General features: G+C 51.0%; 3 protein-coding genes and 1 non-coding gene across 8 annotated transcripts in view; 1 reads left to right on the top strand and 3 right to left on the bottom strand.

The window, feature by feature from the left end:
* Nucleotides 1-6,270, bottom strand: part of SEPTIN6 (septin 6) — a 29,089-nt gene extending 22,819 nt beyond the window's left edge. For all 5 annotated transcript variants that reach the window (XM_069868005.1, XM_069868003.1, XM_069868002.1 and 2 more), the window contains exon 1: nt 6,172-6,270. In XM_069868005.1, the coding sequence (XP_069724106.1) occupies nt 6,172-6,198 (27 nt within the window). In that variant the 5' untranslated portion in view covers nt 6,199-6,270. The remainder of the gene's footprint in view (nt 1-6,171) is intronic.
* Nucleotides 6,271-8,192: 1,922 nt separating this feature from the next.
* SOWAHD (sosondowah ankyrin repeat domain family member D) lies at nt 8,193-10,212 on the top strand. Its single transcript, XM_069867475.1, has one exon. It carries the CDS (start codon nt 8,285-8,287, stop codon nt 9,293-9,295), a length of 1,011 nt encoding a protein of 336 aa, XP_069723576.1. The 5' UTR covers nt 8,193-8,284; the 3' UTR covers nt 9,296-10,212.
* Nucleotides 10,213-14,349: 4,137 nt separating this feature from the next.
* On the bottom strand, nt 14,350-17,580 carry RPL39 (ribosomal protein L39). The gene is made up of 3 exons (XM_069867379.1): nt 17,506-17,580; nt 17,215-17,318; nt 14,350-14,646 (listed from the first exon to the last, which is right to left on the bottom strand). The coding sequence occupies exons 1-3, from the start codon at nt 17,506-17,508 to the stop codon at nt 14,598-14,600; spliced, it is 156 nt and encodes a 51-aa protein (XP_069723480.1). The 5' UTR covers nt 17,509-17,580; the 3' UTR covers nt 14,350-14,597.
* On the bottom strand, nt 15,581-15,712 carry LOC138726392 (small nucleolar RNA SNORA69). The gene has a single exon (XR_011338436.1). It is a non-coding gene; the product is annotated as a small nucleolar RNA SNORA69 (small nucleolar RNA).
* Nucleotides 17,581-17,612: the final 32 nt, after the last annotated feature.

The following is a 17,612-nucleotide window of genomic DNA, read 5'->3' as shown; positions in this document are numbered from 1 at the left end:
ACTGTGGAAAACACATACCCAAACACAGCTGCTGAAATAAAGAGGCAGCAAACCATTTGTTTCTTGAGAAATTACGTAGACAACTCAAGTCTCACCTTATACTAAAACCAAAAAGAATCCCCTATGCGAAGGAATGTATTAATGATGCCTCCTCCTGTAAGCCTATAACGCGAATCGTAACTCACACATAACTCACGTGCACAGCTGCAACTACAGAAACTGGCTAGAAACAGGAAAACTGTCCCAACACCTCTGAACAGAACAACCCTAACTCAGCACCTCTGCAAAGCTCGAGGGCTGTAGCACAGAAACAGCAGAGAATACAGCCTCTGAGCTACCACACACAGCAATATCTGCTAGATTATTACGAAGACGAAAATCACAGACTGCAAACCAGAGTCTGTCCAAACCCATAAAACAGCCATTAGCACCAGAAAATCACAGATCATTGAAGGAAGCTGCAAGGAAGATGCTGGCACAGGCAAGTGGCCAGACCATGCAAGGCAGCAGGTCTTCTTCAGCTCCAAGCGCTGCCATCCAGCCCTTGGAGCCCGTCTTTAAAAGCTAGGAACTGACCAGGAAAAAACACTGAGAAAGTGTCCAGAGCTGAGGTGCTCGTAACCACACAGCATACCAAGGCACTCTGGGCTCTAAACCTGTACAACAGACAGAAATAAACCACACACGGAGGCTCAGTCTCAGAAACGGCATTGTACAAACCAGAAAGTTGGTGTCAACACTGTGTGTTTGTGTGCTGGAAAGTTCCCCTCCTGCAGCCCCCAGAAAGGTATTTTCCTCTCTAAACCAAAGCCTTTCCTCAACAGTATATTTAGAGTCAAATACAGAAAATTCCATCCAGGGACATCATCGAGAATTCCTACAGACAAAAGGCAATGCTTCATAGGGTGTCATTTTTAACTTATCCTTTCAGAATCATGTTTTCACACATCTTGAATGCTGGTTTATAGGACAGGCATACTGGTTTTCCCTCTCGTTAGTGGCACTAGTATTTAGGGCTAGGAAGACACCCCCAAGGATGGCAATTTCTGCTGCAGCCTGTCACAATACTCTGCCTTGCCTTGTTACTGTTTCGCTGGTGTGAGGTTTTTTCCCAAACACAAGGCTCCAAATACACTCCAGCCATTAACCATATTTACCAGTCTGAGATGTGTAAATATGTTTCCCCTTAGCCATATTTTGTGTATTAGTCTGACTCTTCCTGCCAAGATGTTCACCAAATATGGCGCTTTATTAATTACTGAGCACCTTGCTCATGTTCAGCATGTTCAGCAGCAAGGCACTCGAGTTCCCCACCAGATTCTGGTTTTGTCTTCTGAGGGGGCCGTTCCAAGGCCCAATAATTCACAAACAGCTGAAGCAGAAGAAAAGGAGACTGTCAGGTAGGGAGATTCTGTGATGACACATTTCAACTCTCCTGAACTGCTTTCATCAAAACAAAAACCCAGCACTTGGGTATCTCATGGCTCTGTTTGATTCACAGCAAGAGTGCCCCAGTGAAGAACAGATGGGTGGACAGAGCCCACAAGGCACGAGAGAGAACCACAGAAAGACTCCTCTGGGGAAGGAGAAATATCAAGTGTATTTTTGATACTCGGCCTTAAAACTGCACCGTTGGAAGACTGTTTGAACACTGCTCTCCCCAGGAAGCGTGGGTGGGAGTGTAGGCTCTCATTAAGAACAAATCTTCTCCTCATTCCTAAATATAAGAGTGATCCAGATGGAACAAAACAAACGGTAGAAGTTAAGACACTCTTGGCTGAGAGAAGGCATTTGCTGTCACACAGAATTCAGCCTGCAAGCCATTTCCTGTAGCCTTTTTTCTAGTCACCTGTGGTTTTATAATGCAGTTAAACCACACTTCGTGTCTGCTACAGGCCAGGAAACAAGTACTGCTAAATTTGATTTCCAGTCACAGTAGCTGAGCCTTCATGCTAAGTACACAGCCATGAGGAATACTGTGCTACTCTGGCTAAAATTCCAAAGCCTGCTTGGTCAAGGCATCGAGAAATCAGATGTGGTGGAAGAAAAAACCAAGAAATAGTGTTTTACGGTCAGACTGGTTTTGACAGATGTCAGAAAGTTGCCAGCAATTACCAAACCTGCAGAGAGAACAGAAACATCTTCCCTCTGATCCACCAAGACACAGTGGAAGTCACCAGGCTTCACACACACCAAGTAGTGTCTCTGTGTCCAGAGCGCTGCTATATATAAACGGCACCACCATAAACAACATATGAACACAGAGATTAGTCATCCTGCCTATACACTAAATGTAGATTTGGACTACCTTGCTCAAAACTGAAGGAGAGCATGTTAAGCTTATAAGCTTTTTGATGAAGAAGCGTTCAAGAGCTATCTTCCATTATTTATATTCAAAAACAATCTTTCAGGTCAAATTTAAAAGGTAAAACAAGGTACTAACAAGGTAAACAAGGTTTAACTATTGTCTGTGTGAAGTGTGAATGCTTCTTCCACAAGCATCAGAAAGAGCTGGATGGCTGAGAATCCATCCGTCCTCTCTATTTTAAAGTCAGCATCTCCTTGGATGAAAGACAAAGACAGGATCTCGGTGTGAACACTGGCACCACATCAAGACATCAGATGCCTTTTTTTCCTCCCCATATACGCAGAGTGACCTCCCCACAATAGAAGGGTCTATGGTTGCTTAGGAGGAGGCAAAGCGTGTTTGCCACTAACAAGACTAAAAGAACAAAAAAGAACAATGCACTCTCCTGCTGCATGGCCAGGTGGGACTATCACAGAGTGAAAGTAACGAGTAGTCACCTGGGGAAGTTATTTATTTCTTCCCTGGCTTTGGAGGATTTACACACCTTTTCTTAGGGCTTCTCCATGCCACAGAAACCAATGCTGCCTACTCTAAATCTTACAGAGAACTGTTAGACATATATGGAAAATAAAAAGATTATACAACAAATGACTCCAAGTGTGCAAGCACTGCACATCAAATACTAATTTAGATAAAATGGGCAAGATTTAGACTCCAGGTATTTGAATCGCTCCAGGGTTCTCGGGATGAAAAAGCGATTAGAGGAAAACCTTGCTGAGTGTGTGCCTCTGCCTTGATCTGCTTTACAGGACAAGTAGGTACAGTGCTGTCAGCTCCCGACGTCCTCAGAGCCCTGACAGCCGTTGCAGCTTTGTGGAGATAAAGCAGAGCATCCTCCCCGAGACACGCACTGGTGCTGCTCATTGCAAATGCCAGGACAATTTCTGGTGGCCTGGACTAAAGGAGCAATGAAAAAGAACACCATGGAGAAGTCTCCACTTGGTGATATTCAGGCAGAGTACAGAAAATAAAGAATGCTGCAGCTCTCAATCCAAAGAAGCCAGTGTCCAACAAGAAAACGCTCCCGCAGACAGCAGTACAATACTACTTCTGCATCTAATAGAAAACAGTGTTCCTCTTTAGGACACTGACAGCTGAAATTTAGTACTTTCACCACAATTTCCCACCTCTCCCCAGATGAGAATTACTTCCAAGGCCTTGGCGTTAGATATTCCCTTTGGAGGATTTCCAAACAGCCGCAACAAACACAGCAGCACCGTCCCTCAATGAAAACAAATTAAGCAACACTCACAGAGCTCCATCACCCCTGCTGATGCTCACAGCAGCACTCCCCTGCCCTCTGACACCTGGCAGAGCTGAGACCAAGGGGTTAACTCCTGTAACTGAGGCCATTCTTGCACACAAAGTCACGTCAAATCACAAAGCAAGGCAGAACCTGAATTCATGTTTCCACATCACAGTTTTTCAAATCATCTTTAGGCTAGAACAACATCAGGTCCCTCCTTATGACCTCACCACTACAACATCCACTTCCCTGCTCTGCATTTGGCTCTGATTAAACAACAAATTAGAGCAACACTTATACCAATTACTTCTGACTCGTACAAACATGTAATTCGTGTATGCAATGACAGAATTATCTAGCAGACGGTATAAACACCCTCCACAACATAAATGCAAAGCAGGAATGTAAAGTGCAGATAAACACTTTGTGTTTCTTTTCCTTGCTTGGCTGATAACAAATTGTGAGGATGCATATAAAAGAAAAACAACAGAAAAGAGGGAGAGAAATAGTTCTGAATCGGCCACCATGGAAAGCAAGAAACACATAAGAAATGTCTCACTAAAGCTCCTGACCACTGACCACCCTCTTCAGGCACATTGCATCATTCAGCCATTCAACATTCACATATGGTCAAGTGCTTCCGAAATCCCCAATTCTGACAGCCCTTAAGATTACATTTCTTTATGCCCCTGCCAAAGGGCTGCAGAAGCGCCATGCTGCTTGGATACATTCCCAGGAGAAATCTCCGGCAATTAAAAGCTGCGTATCTATATCAGCAGCCTTAGTGATTTTCCTGACCTGCACTACAGAGACCGAGAGTCAGAAAGTCCCAGCAAGCCAGTCCTCTGTACCTGTCCTCCACCACAAGGAGAAGGTGGGGTCTCTGGGGTTCTCTGTGTTTAAAACCTGCACCTTCCACATGGGCAAAGGACAGGAGAGGGGCCTCAGCAGGAGGGGTTTCACCAACCATCTGTACAATAAATGCAGGTTTAGATCAAGGGTTCCCTGGGATGGACACAGTGTGGTGACCCCAAGTCCCCCAGCCCCAACTCTCACACGTTTAGCCCCGCCAGCACACGGCAGCCCTCTGCATCGCCTGGATGCCACGGCCGACTGCTCCACGAGGCACAACCACAACTGGATGCCCAAGACCTGGGCTGACAGTCATGTGTCTGGGCAAAGGCGTTTTCAATGCGCAGCACACTAATTTCACGTCCGTCTCACAGCCAGCTTTCCCTTTTGCCTCCCAAGAGAGGCCGTACTATACCATAATCCATTCCAGGCCGCCAGCAGATGTGTGAAACTCCTGTATATTATCTTGGGAAAGCCTAACGCTCAATTTCTTTAAAAGACAAGGGAGCAAGTGAGTCACTTCACAAACATTGGCAGTTACATACAAGGCAATGAGTATGTCCAGGAGGAAATAACACCACAAACTGGCTGGGAACGGCTACTCGTTCAACGAGACTGGGTCCATGCTAAAACCCCCTGCTTTGGAGACGCAACGGCAAGCACCCATCTCAAGTATTATTTCTGTGCTAATGCATGGACACACAAGCTGGAAGCCCATCAGATCACACCCAAAATGCTTCCACATGCAAAGGCATTACAGATGCCTCCTGAGCATTCCCCTAACACACACAGAGGTGGCTCGGCTCCCTCTGCGCCCATTCTGGATGATTCCTGGCAGGCACAGAGAGCCCACAGCCAAGCTAGGGGGATGGCAGATGACCTTTGGGGATGGTACGGGGGTACCCTGGGGGACAGAAGGCACTGGGGAGACCTTCGGGGATGGCATGGGGGGACCCTCAGGGACAGAGGGCACTGGGGGAACCCTCGGGGATGACATGGGGGGATCCTCGGAGACAGAAGGCACCAGGGGGACCCTCGGGGATGGTATGGGGGGACCATCAGGGACAGAGGGCACCGGAGGCAGGGAGGGACACGACCCTCGGGGACAGAGGGCACCGGGAGGGGGAGAAGGGGGGACCCTCAGGGACAGAGGGCACCAGGGGGACCCTCGAGGATGGTATGGGGGGGATCGTCGGGGACAGAGGGCACCGGGTGGGGGGGACACGACGACGACCCTCGGGGACAGAGGACACCGGGGGGCGGGGGGGACCCTCGAGGATGACATGGAGGGGGGATCCTCGGAGACAGAGGGCACCGGGGGGACCCTCGGGGACAGAGGACACCAGAGGGGAGGCCCTCGGGGATGGTATGGGGGGGTTCGTCGGGGACAGAGGGCACCGGGGCGGGGGGGGGGGCGGTAGGGACGACCCTCAGGGACAGAGGGCACCGGGGAGTGGGGGGACGGGACTGTCGGGGACAGAGGGCACCGGAGGAACCCTCGGGGCCCGGCGCGGCTCCCCGTGTACCGGACCGAGCGCGGGTCGGCGGCCGCTGCGGAAGCTCCAGCACCCCCGAAGCGCGCGGATGCCGCACCCCGGCCCGAGGCCCCCGGGACGCCCCCGAGGGCAGGGTAGGACAGGGTAGGGCAGGGCCCGCGGGTGCCCGAGCCTCCCCCTCCCGCCGCGCTGCCCCGGCCCCACCGCACCTGCCGCGCCACCTCGGCCGCCGCCATCGCTGCGCGCCCGCCGCCGCGCGCCCCGCCCGCCACAGCGCCGCCGGCCGCCACCACCGCCGCGCCGCGCGGGGGGGGGAGGCGGAGCCCCAACACCCCGCCCCGCCCTGGGAGGAGCGCGGCTGCCTGGGCCTCCCCCCCCCCGCGGCAGGCGGCGATGGTGCAGTCTGGGCTGGGAGCGGGGTGTCTCTCGCAGCGGGCAGTGAGGGCCCCGCAGGCAGAGCCCTAGCGCCCCGGCCCAGGGGGCACAGCGGGACCAGCCGTGCTGCTGCTGTTGCTCTCAGGGTGTGGCTGGTGCCACTTCGGTTTCCCTCCCTTTGATGTCGGCACGAGCACCAAAAAAGGCTGAGAGAGAGGAAACGCCGCCCTTAACCAAAGCGAATAACGTTCCCAGCCCCCCGGGGCCCCAGGTGAAGGCCTCAAGGCTGGCGCTCTGGTTTCAGCCTGGTCAGGACTCACCAGGGCGACTTTGTTTCCCCCAGTTGCCATCCAACGAGTGTTTTAAACCATTCCCCAAGATCTCCTGTCTGTGTGGGTCAAGCCCTTTGCCTCCCCGAGCCCACAGAAGCCACTGAGGTCGAGTGACAAAACCAGGCACCACTGGAAAGGGAGCAAGGGGACAATTATATTTTCACCACCAGTCATTTGGGGTGATGCCGGCTCTCCACACATCCCAGAAAAACTGGTCCAAGTAGCTGGAGAAAGGCAAAGCTTCCTCCCGGGCCGCTGACCAGCCTGGGGGAGGTCAGAGCAGGGCTAAAGCTTAGGGAAGGCAAAGAAAAAGGGTAGAAGGGGGCGGGAGTAGCTCTTAGCTGCCTGACCAGCCACAAGACCACCTGGTGAAGGTTCAGCCATTCCATGGGAATCTGAGGAATCAAGGATTCAATGAAAGACTCGATGAGCAGAGGAATTTGCCCTGATTGGTAACAAAATTAGGGGAACAGTTGCTGGTGGCTGCATGGGGCATGGGCCACTGCTGGGAAGCGTAACACAGCAAGAGAGGAAGCCTAAAATTCCAGGAGGCTGAAACACTGGGTGGTAAGGGACCCAAAATACTTACAGTGCAGAGACACACTGAGAAAGCGGCCCCAAACCTCAGCTTTCCTGAGCACAGGACAAAGGAGAAGCACTGAAAGGTGGGAGGCAGTTGGGGGTGGCTGTAAGGCAGGTGCCCCAAGGGCACAGCAAGGCTCCCAGGGCTTTGGGGTGTGCTGAGGCCAGAGGAAAAGTCCCCAGGACCAGTGTTACTTACACATGCTACACACGGTGGCTGCCATAACAGGGTCTGACCCCAGGATCCCACTGAAAATACCACGTCCAAGTGAAGGTTCCCAATTAGTCTTTTATTAGTTCTTCAGTTACAGCTCGAGCTGGGTGCCTATGGAGACGAACCCCTAGGCCCACTTGCACCTCTCAGTTACACTCAATCCACCCATCACCCAGTTCCCAAGTCCAATCCTTTCGTTCTGCTCAGTGGTCTCTTGATTTCTTACCTGTTATAACTGCCACCAGGATGGCCGCCTCCTGAAGTTACTTCACTCTCTTGGACTGGTCTCCCTGGTCCTTCTCGTTGTTGTTCCACTCGTATCTGCTGAATTCAGTGAATTCTGTGCTAGCAGCATTGGTTTTATCAGCTCTTGTGGCCCAAGGCTTCAGCCGCTTCAACTGCTGATGCTAAGCCACTAACGCTAAACGAGACTATTCAGAAAGAATACAGTTAATCAGATTTCTTCTGTAGTACCAGCATTGGGCTGCCCTGGACTCCCCCACCTCTACCTGTTGTTCCCCTCTCCCTTTGGGATGTCACAGCACAGACATTCTATGGTTGCTGGGGACTCCTCCACCTCCGCCTGCCCGGTGCCAACAGTTGCTGTGGACGTCATGTGAACAAAGGTCACCTGCACCATGCTGGCAGTGTGGCAGCACCGCAGACCTGCTGCCGCCGTGCCCTGCGTGCCCTCCCACCTCGCAGAATCAGTTCCTCCTTTGCTGAGCAGGAAGCGTGGGGTGAGAGCTGGGGAGCACGGGCTGGGAGCTGTGGCCTGCCGGGGAACAGGCTGCCGCCAGCCCCGTGGAAGGCGCTGCCATGGCCCGGCAGGAGCGGGAGCAGGGCTCCGTGAAGAAAAGGGTAGCTGGCATCGCCCGCATGTTCACCCTCCAGGAAGGCTCCCAGCCCCAAGTGGGTAGCCTAGCTCGCAGCTCCCATCTCTGGCCGGCCGCCGCAGGGAGCAAGGAGCGTTTCCACCCGCTGCAGAAAATGGACACTAGCAGGAGCATCAGCCAGGGCAGCCAAGGCCCAGGAAGTTGGGGTAGGGCTGCAAGCAGGCTCTCCATCGGCCCTGGCAGTACCCGGAGGAAGGAGCTGAAGGAAATCCTCTTGCAGAGCAAAACCTCCAACAGCACCATGCGGTTTGCCGCCACTCAGAAGACATCCAATAACAGCAGTCTCCTTACGGCACCACAACAAGAGCAGAAGCCTGAGCAGAACCTGGAGGTGCTGTCCCTTGTTCTGGATCCCCTGGAGCACAAGTGGCTGCTGACAGTGGCCGAAGGTGATGCTGACAACATCATCAGGCTGCTGGACCTGGATCCCAGCCTGCTGAACAGGAGAGACTTTGTGACAGGCTTCACCGTTCTCCACTGGCTTGCCAAGCATGGTCACTATGAGAGCTTCATCCAGGTCATCTCCCATGCCCAGAAGAAGGGCTATCCCATCGACGTGAACATCCCCACAGCCAGCGGCGGGCTCACTCCCTTGCACTTGGCCGCCCTGCAGGGACACGAGCTGCTCATCAAAGTGCTGGTGGGAGCTTACGGGGCAGACAGCAGCCTCAGGGACCACAACGGGCGCAAGGCTTGGCAGTACTTGAGGGCAGATGCCCCCAGGGAGCTGAAGGAGCTGGCAGGAGCCTTTGAAGAGGATTTGTTCCAGCTGTGCTCTCACAACACCAACAACAACTGTAAGTCATCCAGAGAGGCCAGGGCAGGGCGGGACTGCGTGGACTCTGGGGCTGAAGGGAATGCCCAACGCTCATGGAGCCTGTCGACTCTCCGGGACTTTGTCTCACATGCATTCACTTTCTTCAGAGGGCACTGAAGAGCCCCATTTGCCTGCAAATCCATGCTGAATAGCACATGGATGAGACTGCAGGGACCCGGCGAGGGCTGGTGCTCAAAACCCTGGCCAAGACATGATTAACAACCTGCATAGGGCACAGCAGCCACTCAGGTGTTGTGTAATCTTTTGGGTCTGTGCTGGTGCAAGCGTGTGGGGGGCAACCACAGCCATCGGGAGCACTGCCTGGGCACAGCCCTTCCTAAAACCCACTCATAGAATTGTCCCCTGCCCCTGCTGATGGGGACTCCTCGCCACAGCCCAGCAGAGCCTCGTGGTGGGGGCTGACATGGCAGCCCTGCTGCTAGTTGCTGCTTCTCCAACAACCCGCATGCCTGGGGATGGATGCTGACCTACCATGGGAGGTGATGTCCGGTGCTGGGGGCTGGTGCTGCAGTTGGGGCTGCCTGTCCCAGACTTTGCTTGTGACCATGGGCGAGTCATGCAGCAACTCAGTGATTTTGTTCTCCCACCTGTAAGATGAGGCCATCAGCACTGCCCGAGCTTCCAGCGATGCTGTGAGGTTGGACTGGTTGTGGTGCCTTGCATGCCTGGACAGACACTGGCAGAATATAATTCAGTATTTCACAACCGTACTGTGAGACGCTGGAGGGCTGGCACTGGACTGACGATGGGGAAGCAGCTATGGATTCAGAAACAACCCCCCAAAACCACCTTTTTATATTCACTTCTCTGCCAGAAGGCAGAGCAGGTACAGAGAAGCAGAACGTGCCACTGAGCTGCAAATGCTTTGCACCTCCTGTGGGATCCCCAGATCTCCACCACTTTCATTTCCTCTGTGCTGCTGTTTATGACAAATAAAGCTGTTCCTTAGTAAAATAAGAGCTAGAGCGCCTAATTTGATAGAGGGGGCTGGGCCCAGAGAAGCCTTTCAAAGTGTAAGATGAGCCCTTCCCTAGGGACCTCCATCCATCCAGAGAAGCTGGAGATGCTCAGCCCCACTGGGAACAGGGGCTGGAGTGAAGGAGACAGGAGGGACACCCAGTGGGCTGGTATGTGGTGGCTCCTGTGGGGACTGTAGTCTGGAAGCAGCTCTGGAAAGACTGCTCAAAACCATGGAAAAGATGTGAAGGCTGTGAGATTATCTTTGTGGCTACTGAGGTCACACTCAGAAATGAAACTCTTGTGAAACATCCCTCCAGCAGCATAACCCCACGCGTATGTATCGGTAACGGCATCCAAACGGCAAAGCCTCTGTGTGCCTCCTGGTGTTTTGCTCACTAAATGGAGCTCTGCCCAGCTGATTTCAACTTGCTTTTCACACTCTTGAAGACCAGGGCTGCTTCAAAGTAGCTTCAGAAAAACAACTTCTCCTTCCTCTTTTTCAGCACCATGAGACCATTTCTACCCCCTTAAATAGCACTCACATTTAAGTGACTCACATCAGCTGGGTTGTTTCTGTTCTGCATCGCAAAGCAGCAGCCCTTGCAGAGGCACCTCACTCCGGAAGGGAGTTGTGGTTTCTTTCCAGTTGCCTTTTTGGGGGACTGCAGAGGTGACCAAGGGACTCCAGATGATCTCTGGCCTGGTTCTGTGGGTGAATTTGCACCTTGATGCAGAAAGATACACGGGTAACTCCCTCGGAAGAACCCAAGCCCATTGTTTTCACAGACCCTGAGAAAACCTCATTTATATTCAGATTGTGGTCTGAAATGCTGCTTGGACACTGGAATAACCCCATCTGCAGCGGTCGATACATGGAAAACCAGCCATCAGATGAGCATATAGCTACCCAGTGACTGGATAATACCCAGTCCGGGTGACCAAATGAACAGGCAGATGTGCCTGGACATCTTTTTAATCACTGAGGTCAACAGCAGAGACATACAAAACACACTGGAAATAAATTCAATGCCTGGTCTGCACTGGTTTTGTAGTGCTTTAACTATAATAGATTAAAGACTATAGCAACACAGCTTCTTCCAGAACTTCTCTGGCCACATCCAGGCCATGGGACAGCAGGCTGGCTTCTACTGAGTTTGGTCATGCCCAGCACAAACTCCATGAAGAGCACTGATACCAAACCATCTGCAATCTTTAGTTTTGGTATCCAAAGATTTTGATAAGACAGGGGAGTGTACATCCAATGAAGTAGTTTTTGACTTGTCAGTCCTCTGTCACCCATCTTCCCCTGAGTAAGGCACAGAGTGAACACTCGAATTAGTGGCAGTGCTCTTGGAAGTTTTTCCTTGGCATCTGTACCTGCAGCTTCATCATGCTCCACCAGTAAAATTGGACTTCAGTGTTCCATTTGAAAGTAAAATTAACTACATTGAAATACCACTAAAGGATTTTTAGTACTTGCTTCCCCTCTACAGATAACCAAACCCCCTAAAGGCAGCTTTCCCCCTCATCTTTCAGTTGAGGGTTTCAAGCTGTATTCTGCTCTGAGGCGGATCAGGCAGGCCCTTCAGAAAGAACAAGACCAGAGCTCTGCTTCCCTAGGTGGTGTCAAAACGTACCCCATCCATCACAGCTGCTCCGGCAGGAGTTCCTCTGCACAGGGCAAGAAAGGATCTTCCTCACCTCACAGCCCCCTTCCCGCCGCTGCACGCTGCGTGTCCCCAAACACCTCGTCACGTCCAGTGACCCTTCTGCCTCCCGGTGTTTGTTTCCATCCCTACGGAGGGGCAGTTGGTTTGGAAACACAGACATTTATAAAATACTCAGGTGTACAATCAGCTTAAGCTTTGCTTCTCACTCAGAAAACAAATGCATATCCACCAAAACTAATGAAGTAGAATATCTAAATTACTTCTATTTTTTACTTGATTCCCCACCCCTGCAAGTCCCACAGGAAGGAGAGAGCAGAGATCTGCCACAGGAACAACAGAAATCATTCAGACTCAGAGGTATTTGTACTGGTTGAAGTTCCACAGAAGGTTGATTTTAACCCAATTTTAATTTGTACTACATTTACTTTATGGTACCCCTTAATGTCCAACTTGAAAAGCAGATTCAGTCAAACAGGGAAAGTAATACAAGGGGTTATTTTCCAAAGCAGTTCCTTGGTAGAAGCTGCTTCCATCTAATAAAGATAACACAGTAATGATAGTAATAGGGAGACAATCTAACAGTAAAAACAATAAATAGTTCAGTCCATTGCTCAGGAAAGCTTTCCCCATGTATGCCGCAGAGAAACAGTCTCTTTCCATTCTCAAGACCATAAAATTACTTTTTTCCTCTTCATCCAGGTCCTCAAAGACACAATTAAAGAGAAACTGTGAGCACCTTTGCCCACCAGCAGTGGTGACGGGGAGAGGCAGGGGGTGGTATGCAGGGCTCCAAGGTTGATCTTTGATCCTCAAGAGTGCTGTTATTTCCTAAACACTTTCTTCAAAGAGCAGACACAGAAAAGATTTAAAAAACATTGGGGTAACAGTGTTTGCAGCACATCAGCCTTAGCTGAAACACCTCTGCCAACAATGTTTGCTGCTGTCCTGTTGCAATGACTTACTGCTTCCCTTTGATAACAAAGCAGAAACCAGACTCTTACCAGACAGGAAAAGAAGCTAGAAGATACCTCAGGAGAGTCCTGAAGCTGGTAAAAATCCCAGCCTTGCTTCACAGAGGCCTCCTGCACACCTCAGGGAGAGACTGCCGCAAGCTCTGAGCTAGGTGGGAATTCGTTAGGCATTTACAGGTGCTTGGCAGATAGGGTATTTGTAAGACCAACAAGATCAATCTATCTACCTTCAACATGAAAAACAGCAACACAGAAGGTGTGACAGCCTGAGGCTTCCTCAGGAAGCTGCCACCCACCCCGCAACGGAGCCACCGCTGCAGGCTGAGTGCAGAAAACAGCACCCAAGCACCTGGCAGCCTCCAACATCAGGATGGGCTTTGCAGCAGCCACAGCCAAGAACAGGCTCATACTCCGTTATCAGAGCATCTGTCCCAGGTCTGTGCTGCAGAAGGGACAGGAGCAGCAGCCATACAGGACTCTGCTGAGCCACAGCCACCTCCTCCTCTGGCCCTTGGTGAATAGCTGATGTTTCACAGGCCACGATGGAGAATGCCAGTGCTGGGAAGCTGCAATGCTACCTACTCAGTGGTTTTATCACTTCTTTCCTCTTCCTCCTTTTTTAAATAGCTAACTCTTCCTTCCAGCGACACCTCGAGTGACTACCCTTCTGCTGAGAATGTTTTAAACTAGGCTGCATCAAGACCAGCTTGGTCACGCCACACAGCACTCTAAACAAAACTCAGGTTATAAGATATTCGGGGGAACACGCAGACATGAGGCACTGCAGTCCCTAGGAGCACCGCGTTCTGTGGGAGATGCACCCACCCACTGCGCGGTCTACCTGGGATGTTCAGAAGGGTCACGGCAAGCGGGGGGATAGTGGAGAGCCTGTAGCTGTGACAGAAGCTGCCACAGTGAACACACACACATCTGACATGTCAGTGTAATGTCACAGAGGTGGGACCTGGAAGCTGACTTGGCTTAGCAGTTTTGTAGACGTGGACACCCCTCCTCACCTACCACAGCCCACCCTGCATGGGCAGCCACCGCACCCCAGAGGAGCTTTTTCAGTACACTTCACTTTCCAGCCCCAGAAATGGCATCCAGCAACTATACAGCCACATCTTTACCGAATTCTTTTCCTAGTAACACTTCACAAATCTACCAGAAACTTAATCCAGAGCCTGCCCTGGGGTTAAGCAGCAAGAGGCTGACACTCCGAACAGTTACTGCAGCCACGGTGGTCTAGAACTCATGAAGTGATGCCTGCCTTTTTCAACCCACCTATAAAAGACTTATTTTTTAACTGTTTGTCTAATAAAAGATTTTCTTCAAATTAAATCCTCTAGAACCACTTCTGATTTTTACCCCTTGACTCAGTATGCTTTGCTCTCAAAGGTTCACAATACGGGAAAGGATAACACAACACCCTCTACCTGAGAGGAGCTGACACTCTTCATCACACTAAGCGAGATTATACTCATGGTAACATTAGTGTTTATTCTCTGTCACTATCCCATCATATACACATGAAATAATTCCAACCAAGTCATTAAGGTCCGTATTTATTAGTGAGCCCGAAAGAAAGAACACCAATAGAACACAGTCTTCATGTTTCAGATGTGATTATTAACATCAATAACCCAAGCTAGCTTACAAAAAAACCCCAAACATCAGGGACTGCAGTCCAACACTTAAAGAAGGCATCACTTGGGAGTCGTGGAACAGCGTACGGGGCATATGAATCTGAGGCAGAAAGACGAGTGTTTAATTAGAGTTCCCTGAAGACAGTCTCTCTTACAAGCCCAGTTTGGTCCTCCTCCAGTGCCTCCTTTTGGAGTTGTACCTAGGACAAAAGCAATGTAAATTAGCAAAGTGCACACATTTGAGGATCCAGGCAGACTGAAAGCACCTTGGCTCAGCACCTTAGCTTAACAGAATCACAGAATAACTAGGTTGGAAAAGATCCACCGGATCATCGACTCAAACCATTCCGATCAATCACCAAACCTCAACACCTCATCCACCCGTCCTTTAAACACCTCCAGGGATGGTGACCCAACCACCAAACTGGGCAGCCTGTTCCAGTGCCCAATGACCCTTTCCATGAAAAATTTATTCCTAATGTCCAGCCTGAACCTACCCTGGAGGAGCTTGAGGCCATTCCCTCTTGTCCTGTCCCCTGCCACTTGGGAGAAGAGCCCAGCTCCCTCCTCTCCACAACCTCCTTTCAGGTAGTTGTAGAGAGCAATGAGGTCTCCCCTCAGCCTCCTCTTCTCAAGGCTAAACACCCCCAGCTCTCTCAGCTGTTCCTCATAAGGCCTGTTCCCCAGCCCCTTCACCAGCTTCGTTGCTCTTCTCCGGACTCGCTCCAGAGCCTCAACATCCTTCTTGTGGTGAGGGGCCCAGAACTGAACACAGGATTTGAGGAGCGGTCTCAACAGTAAAGAATGGAAACCTTTCTTACGTGCTGCAGTGCCAGGCTGCTGGCAATATTCAGCTGTGTACTTATTGTTTTGAATTTCCATCTCTGTCTACTTTCTTCACTCACTCACAGCTAGCACGTTAGCGCAACAGTAAGAATCTAAACCTTAAAGGGATTAAGATGTCTCCTCTTTGGGACACAAGACCTGCGATCTCATACTAACTGTCCAATGATAATGAAAACTACCTCCTCAGTGCAGTCTAACACAAAAAGCGCTGTTTTTATTCAAAATACGAAAGCAGAGCAGCCTATGGATAAAGCCCCCCTCTAATAGTATATTCCTGTATGAGTATGTATCTGTACATGTTAAGAATAAATGGCTTCACCATCATATTGGTGAAACCAAAGTCAGCGTTAACAGAGTTACTCTTAGCAGGAAAATGGCAGTACTCCCACAGGATGAAGCACTGTAATTGCAGCCTGCTTTAGCACAGTTTGGGTTAAGACTGATGACCAAGCTACTGTACAGATGACCAAGCACCACAAGACAAAAAACCCCATGATTTTGCCCCACGAGAAAGTATTCCCAAATATTCCAATTTAGCTAAAACAGAGCTCCTCTGTAAGCTGGCACCTGGAAGAAAAGAGTACAATCTGGGGTGCACAACACCTGTTTTTCCCCAGAACAAGTCAGAAGTGACAGGAACAGAACCTGGCCATTATCTGCTGTTTCACTGCTTGAGCTGGACACTGCTACTGTCACTCTCTCCTCATTACTTAAACCAAAAGCAATCTGGGAGAAAGATTCGTATTCCCTTAAAATGTCCAGAAAGGGGAGCAACTGAGATAAAACACTAGCTGCAGAGCATGAGTGACTGAGCTGTACTGGTTTAAGCTTTTAAACCAGAGGGCTCAGACACGCGCCACCTCCTGCACGTCTCCCATCTCCCCAGTGCTCTGCAGGGCTGTCTTACTGCATTTTTCTGAATATGATGCTGGAAAACAAACACTACAGGCTAACAAAAAGGACCTGCTGCAAATTAACTGTGTCACATACCAAGGATCTTACACCATCCGTTTTATCTACCATACACTCAACAAGGCCTTTGCCCCCTTACGCACCTCTGTACACCCAAACTCAGTAAAGTACAGCTCTTTGAAAATGCAGAAACTCAGTGGGACAGCTATGAGAAGGGGGAAAGGTCTTGGGAGGGGAATGCCAAAAGCAGAGAAGGGACCAGGGTAAGGATTCTGGAATAAATTAGCCACAGGTCCCCAAGCTTTCAGTTTTGAGGTGCTGCCCCTGCATACCCGTGGACACTTTCGCTGCTGTGAGAACATATTAATAAATTTTCCTTCAGCCGTTTTGTATATTTAACTATTTTGCAAGAGGCAGCTATTTTGTGTCAGGAGATGACACACAGAAAAGAAACCAGGCTCCAGACACACTGGTGCAGATTAGATAACCTGAAAGAGTAACCACTCCCTTAAGAGGAAAGAAATACAAACTAAAGTCTACCATAAGGCAAAGGATCACAGAACAATGTGAGTCCCAGCCAACAAGAGATGGGGCCAGGGAATCAGGTAACCTTAGAATGGTTTGGCAAAAGACTTTGAAGATCATCCAGTTCCAACCCACTGCAATGGGCAGGGACACCTCCCATTGGATCAGGCTGCCCAAGGACTATCCAGCCTGGCCTTCAACACCTCCAGGGAATGAAGAATGAGAGAAAAATACCTCGAATCTCCTAAACCGCTGTGGCCTCCTCTTTTAAGAGATACACCCGACTCAACCAACTCGTGTATTTTAAATTAATTTCTACGCCTCTGCTGCGAAGACTTTGTCCTTTTAGACGTTTTTCCCAGTGCACGAGTGCTTCCCGCGGTCTCGGGGACCCTCGAGGCAGCCTCTCGAGAAGCCCCGGCCCGCGCTGCCCGGCCACAAACCCGCCCTCTTCCTCGCACAAAATCCGTCACGGGCCCCGTTACCTGATCTTGTTGCCCGTCTTCATGCGGATCCACTGCGGGATCGGCCGGTTCTGCTTCTGCTTCTTGGCGAGGAAGCGTTTGATCTTGAAGGTCTTGTGGGAGGACTGGAAGAGAGAGCAGCCGTTAGCGCCCCGCAGGCCGCGCCGCCCGCCTTCCCGAGCGGGAAGACCGCGCGGAGAGCATCACCCGCCCCCACCCCCACCCCGATGCCGGGACCCCCGAGCCGCCCCGCGGCGGCCTGAGGGGCCGGGTGGAGGCGGCAGGGCGGCGGATGGCGGCGGATAGTCTCACCATGGCGGGAGGCAGCCGGCGGCGCAGCGATGGCGGCGGAAGAGGAAGCGGCGCGCGCGAAGTGGGGCGGGGCGGCCGCAGTGGCCATAGAGCAGCCACAGAGCGGC

Source organism: Phaenicophaeus curvirostris, chromosome 13, assembly GCF_032191515.1.
Source record: "Phaenicophaeus curvirostris isolate KB17595 chromosome 13, BPBGC_Pcur_1.0, whole genome shotgun sequence".
In the NCBI taxonomy this organism is placed as follows: Eukaryota; Metazoa; Chordata; class Aves; order Cuculiformes; family Cuculidae; genus Phaenicophaeus; species Phaenicophaeus curvirostris.
Note: the sequence above shows the minus strand (reverse complement) of the source record. Positions and strands in the feature narration are given on the sequence as shown.